The sequence below is a fragment of the Cucumis sativus genome, chromosome 5 (genome assembly GCF_000004075.3).
Source record: "Cucumis sativus cultivar 9930 chromosome 5, Cucumber_9930_V3, whole genome shotgun sequence".
NCBI classification, from domain to species: Eukaryota; Viridiplantae; Streptophyta; class Magnoliopsida; order Cucurbitales; family Cucurbitaceae; genus Cucumis; species Cucumis sativus.
Window position 1 is genome coordinate 27,395,716 of NC_026659.2, and position 6,473 is coordinate 27,402,188.

Here is a 6,473-nt window from a genome sequence, read left to right on the forward strand (position 1 = left end):
CATTAACCCAAAAGTAATTCAACCGAACAAATTAGTAACTTAAGAAGCAAGCATAAGTAAAAGAACAAATTATACTTTTTTTTCCCTTAGACATTGTTCTCATTGCTCAAATATGGCTTGGAAATTTGAAAATTGACAAACTCCCCAAAGAGTTCCAAACTTTAGAGCATATTCACAAAAGAGAAAAGGAATAAAAAGTTTAAAATACAATGCCCAACGGCTATGTTCCAACTTCCAACCCACCATAGCCCTCCTTTTTCCAGCTTGGCTCACGTTCCCTCTTTCCTCCACCACTCTTTAAAACCCCTTTCTTTGAATCAAAACACAACCATCATTTTCATCTTCATCTTCGTCTTCGTCTTCACCACAAAATGCAGTCTAAAAGGCCACCCATTTTCCAAAAGCTTTCTAATTTCCTCAGAGTTTCAATCTTTATGGCTAAAATGAAAAGACCTATCATCCCAAAGCTCCTTTTCCTCAAGAAATCATCCAGAATGAAGAGTTTTGAACTCCTTCACCACTATAACTATGGGTTTGTTCGAGATTTTGAATTCTCCCCTTCCACCACTCCTCTGTTTCGGTTCAATAACAGAGGCGGCCGTCGTGGCCTCCGTCGCTACGATGTCTGTTCGGTGCTGTTTCCATGTAGATGTATTGTTGGTGGTTCTGGAGGTGAAAAAAAGGAAGGAGATGGAGATTATGGCGTGGAGGAAGCTTTTCCGGAGTCGTTGGATTGGAGTGATGATGATGATTCGATTGATCGGAGGGCTGAGATTTTCATTCAGAAGTTCTATGAGGATATGAAAATGGAGAGGCTAACATCCATTTTTTGACTTCATGAGTTGATTCTTTAATTGGGTTTGTTGAAATTTGAATTGTTTTTTGATTTACTCACTCACTCCACTGAAGTTTTTAGAAATGGTGGAGATTGGTTTTTGAATTCTTGTGATTTGGTTTTCTTCATTCATTATTATTTATTGGATTGGTATTGAATCAAATGTAAACAAATTTTGGAATAAAGTTTAGAGTTTTTGTTGTCTCCCCCACAATAGTATGCTCTTGCCTAAACCAATAACATATACAAAAACAGATACGAACCCATTCTTTATCTCATCCAATCAAAATATTTTTTAGTTTTTGAAAAGTAGACAACAAACCAACCAATTTAGTCGTAAGAGATGTTCTAAATTTAATCTTTTTTAAAAAACTAAAAACTAAAAACTAAATTAATTAATTAAAATTTTTCTAGTTTTTTTTTTTTTTTTTTAATGTTTAGAGATTAGGAAGATTTTTATAGGCTTAATAAAATCAAAATTAAACCAATTTAGATTTTTCTATCCTAAATGACCCATTAATTTTTGTATATTTTCTTTTAAAGAAATTGACTTGGTTATAATGATGTATATTCCTTCTAAAATAAATAATGATGTGATTTGAAATGTATGTATTGACTTGCATGACATGTATTTATGAGGTAATAATCAAGTTTTTTTCTTTTAATACAAGGGGATTTGAATTTTAAACCACAAATTTTTATATTCTTAAAATACACTAATGTTAATTGAGCTTAGCTAAATTTAATATTGGGAGTAGATAAATATTAAGTGAGAAAAAACACTAAACATATTAATAATTTAAAGACTAAATATACATTCACATGTATATTTTTGTTAAAGATTTTTAACCATACAATCCAAAATTTGCCCCTTCCCATTTGAAATTAGGAATGTAGAGAAACGTTTTATAAACATACATTGGGATAAAAATAATATAATTCATTTAGTATCTTCTCTTGCTTATTGTTAGGAACTGATTTATTTGAATCTCAATTCTTTTGTTGTTCGTAATAATATAAAATAGGATGTAGATCTACCACTAGATATAAAAAATATTACTTTAAATCTAAATTTTAATTATTTGAACAATGTTTATATTGGTTTCTAGAGGTTTAAGAATAATTTGGGTAACCCAACAACTCGAACTATCCAACCCATATTATATGAAAATTTTAACTCAAACCCAATTCGAATTAATGTAATTTAAAAGCAAGATGGAAAGAAAAAAAATTTAGCTCAACCCAATTCGAGAGTTTTTTTTGTTTAACAAAAGCATATTTGATTTATACTCAATGATTTTCATTTACAAAAAATAAAATTTAGAAAAAAAATAATAATAAAAAAATCCAACAACCTAACTCATACCACATTTTACGGGTTGGATTGAAAACTTGATTCGGGTTGGCAACCCAACCCAACCCGTTTAGATCGCTATTGATTCGGATGTCAATTAAAATTTTAGGTAATTATAATAGACAACAATTTTAAGCATAATAATTAAGTATGTAGAAATATTTTTTAAAAATTGGAGACTTCTATCACTGATAGACTTTAACAGATTTGAACTATATATATAATTTTTTAAAAATGCCTGTACGTACTTAATTATAATTAAATCTATATATTTACAATTGTTTTAATTTTTTTAATAAAAAAAGTAGTTGGATCGAGGTGAATAATCCTTGATGGGCTCAATTATAGGCACATGAGGCCGGAGGCCCAATATATGGGCTGAGCCCATCTAAGTCTAAAGCAAAGAAGAAAATGGAGAAAAGCAATGGTAGTGATGGTGGCCATTTGTAGTTTGGTTGTAACCAATGGATTTGTTAGCCCAAACAAAGAGCGCATAGGTTGTTAGGGTAAGCTTGTCAATGTTAATTCACATCACACTGTAGAATTTAGTGTTGCAAAATATGAATCTTGAACGATAACCAATAAATATATATGAACTCATCTACTGTTTATCTTCTTATCACTATCTTTCACTGCTTCAAACTGAGGAAAGAAACTTGAGTGATGTGAAAGTAAAATAAATCATGAAAGACTCTGCATGTAAACTAGGGGCCTTACATATATATCAACGTTATTTTATTACTTTCGAGTACAAAATTTACTTGGAAATGAGACTAAAGTATATCATATTAAATCACAACTGAATTTAATTGTATAAACATATACTGAAGCTGTGATAAGACAACGTATTAGAGCATTTTATATGCAAAAGGTTAAAGAGGAACCCTCAAACCCAACAAAGCCTAAGATGGAATATTGGCCCAAAACCCATATGGTGTTATGGATATGAGTGTATTTTTTTACCCATCAATATATATATACATATATAAGAAGCTAAAAGGGTTTCTCTTCCATTATCTTCTTTTGCCTTTGGCCTTGAAAATTTGTAAAAAACCACTCTATATCTAAATCCAAATCAAATTCTGGTTCTTACTTTAATATCATACCATGTCAAATGTCACAATACAATTAGTGGAGCAGATGTTGTGATAAAAGATTCAAACAATAATAAATTCCATGAAGTTCATTCTTTTTCTTGTTTTCTACAGAAGAGTCTGTCATGGAAAGAAAATTTTCTGACCCCAATTACAAAAGTGCTCTCTCAAACCATATACGATTTACACAACCGAACTTTTTTTGTTTTTATTTTTATTTACATTATGGCATTTGGAAGATACACTGAATTTTAGTTTCATTGTTAAAACCTTTGTGGGTCACCATTTCATTTTTATCTGTTTCTGTCTAATGCTATGCTACACACCTTTACTTGATTCCCCTTTTTTTGTATATTGACATATTATTCTCTCCCAACAGTCCCCTTCTCTTCACTTTTCTTCTTCTAATAATAATACAAATATTTCAAAGTTAATATATTAAATATTGTTTTTAAAACAATTTTCAAACTCCCAATAATTCATTCTTATAGACTATATGGGAAAATAATTAAATGTAATCATAATAATGTCAACTTTCACCAAACACATATCCTTCAAACTCCAACCTTCCCTTTCTTAATTTGACCCTTCAAAATCTCATGTCTCTTGCAACCCTTTTTCCATTCTTTAGTTTAATTTTACAATTATATATACTGTTATTGTTTCTGGTTTTTAGTACTTTAGAAAACTTCACACCAATAAATAAATAAATATATTTTTTGAAAACCAGAAAAAAAAATGTATAAGTTTATTTCTGAGAGTTTTTAATGATACAAAAGTTTAACTAAAGAAAGAGTAACAAACGTTATGAAAAACAATGGTAATATCATGAAATCAAATAGTTATGAAATTGGATTTAGATGGATGGTAAAAGTTTTGAATTTTACAAAAGATAATTATTTTTGGGTGCATTCATTCTCGGTGGATCTCTTCTATCACCACTCACATCAAACAATATTAAAATGTTTTAAAAAGAAAATAAAGAAAAGTTTATTTTATAACCAAATTATAATTGAGATGCATATGCATAGGCTAAGTATTTTAAAGTTAAACAGAATACTTCAATCATTACTCATTTAATACTTTGTTAGATATGTAGAGATATGGGGTTCCCAAGACCCTAAAGTTGAACAGAATAATACTACAATTAAACCCCACATTTTGAGTCATCTTAAAGACCAACCCCAGTGACTTAGGGTCCACCATTTTGGGCCTCTTATCTTAGCTTAAATTTAAAAGCAAGATGGAAAGAAAAAAAATAAAGTACAATGACATTATTGTATGATTGGCTTCAAGTTTATATCTGTGGTTGTGTTCTCAACTTTATTCTCCCCCATCATATGAAGCTTCTACTGTTTAATTTCTTGGGGTCCTTTCCAATTTCAGGTCAATCAATTTTAGGCAGCAGAGATGACCATTTTCAAATGAGAACATCAAAATATATTCCCAAACTCGCCCTTATATTCTACACCACAATTATTTTTTATTCTCTTCGTAAACATGTACACACTTCCATCATTGTCGTGAGAGACTTTCGTGGATATTGTGTATCTCGACCCACTTCGACTCTCGTTTGGCCTCATTCTTTGAACCTTCTCATGTGAGAGTCTTTACTTGTGCTAATGTGTTGTTGAGCTCACCAATATACACTCTAATACCTAAGTTAATACAGAGAAATGTGGTAAAGAGTAAGGTTAGATGAGTTCGACCTTTTGGAGTTTACTTTATTTTCTCCTTTAGGTTGTTTAATGAGGCTATTAATAATATACATCCTTCTTTTAACACTTGCGTGTATGATTACTCGTAACACCAATAATAATGTTAAGGGATTGAAACTTAGCTCAAAGTTGCAAAGCGTGAGAATAAGCTCACCTGGATTATTTAAAAATTTATTAGCTCGATTATCTAACTTTTTCCTTTTAAGATGTGTACTTTCCCATGCCACCTTCTAATTTATCTTAAACTTAGGTCCATCTATAGACTTTGGACCTTACTTGGAATAACCCTCAACATTCTCGAGTCATTATTATTCAACTAACAATTTTATATTCATCTTACAGAAGACATACAATGTTTTGATTTTTTATATTATAATTAATTAGATAAAAGAATAAAGAAATGTCTTAAATATAAATAATGCCTTGTGATCAGATTCTTTTGTCATTAAAAGATTCTTTTTTCACAAAACTTTTTTTTTTCTTTTTTCAAATGATAATAAAGACAAAGATTATAGATTTAAAAAATGGGTTTTTGTTCAACCCTTCTTTCTCTCATCCCAAGCTTAAGCCAACTCAAAAGGAAAAGAAATAAGTTTACATTAATGATAAATAATAACCATTTCGAAGAACAAACTATTTCAAACCAATTTATATGGCCAAATATAGAAAGAAGAAAAGAAAATTACTTACTTGAAGATTAGAAAAGAGTAGTAATTTGGGTTAGCTTTGTTTTAGTCTAGAAGTTGTTGCAACTTTTGGCTTAAGCTTGTATTTAATCAAACCCACTTTTGAACAAGCAAACCCTAAAAACTAGGATTAATTTTTCTTCTTTGTGTGTTGATAATTTAGGATTATGGTGTAATTAACCAATTAATTAGGTAAAGCTATATAACTGGTTGGGGCAATATTGACTTTGGAGTGACAAGAAAAATAAAGTAATTCTAAACCCTATATGTATTTTGGGTTTTGGTTAATTAATATATTCCACAGGCTATATGATTTTTCCAAACCCTGTCTGCCTCACCAATAATAATCACCTTGAGTTGACAAAAATGCTCTCAAAATGTCAAAAAAGCTCTAGAAGGGTAAGGATCATTCTCACTCTCAAGCAGTGTGCAACAGCTTTCAAAACTCACATGTCATCATAATTCTCAATCATTTTCTTTCTTTCCCTTTTTTTCACACCTAAACCCACCATAAACTCTTGTTCAAGCAAAATAACCTATAAGGAAATTTAAACCAAAAACAAAATTTTCCTTTTATCTACCTATGTTATGCATGTGTTGATAGATGGAACAAATTGGAATTAATCCAACAGAGCTAAGAATGTACTTACTTGTTCAACAATTAAATTGTTGATCGAAAAAATAGGTTAGAAAAAGAGACAAGTAAGAAGTTCTTTATATTTTTTCCTCACTGCTAAGGTTCATAGAAGTTGAACTGTGAGATATAACAGAGCGAAGGACGTATGA

General features: G+C 30.2%; 1 protein-coding gene across 1 annotated transcript; it reads left to right on the forward strand.

Annotated features, from left to right (window-relative positions):
- Nucleotides 1-225: 225 nt before the first annotated feature.
- LOC101211232 lies at nt 226-1,046 on the forward strand. Its single transcript, XM_004135348.3, has one exon. It carries the CDS (start codon nt 372-374, stop codon nt 831-833), a length of 462 nt encoding a protein of 153 aa, XP_004135396.1. The 5' UTR covers nt 226-371; the 3' UTR covers nt 834-1,046.
- Nucleotides 1,047-6,473: the final 5,427 nt, after the last annotated feature.

Excerpts from the sequence above, each read along its gene's own strand:
- LOC101211232 (XM_004135348.3), top strand. The coding sequence starts at position 372 with ATGCAGTCTAAAAGGCCACCCATTTTCCAAAAGCTTTCTAATTTCCTC.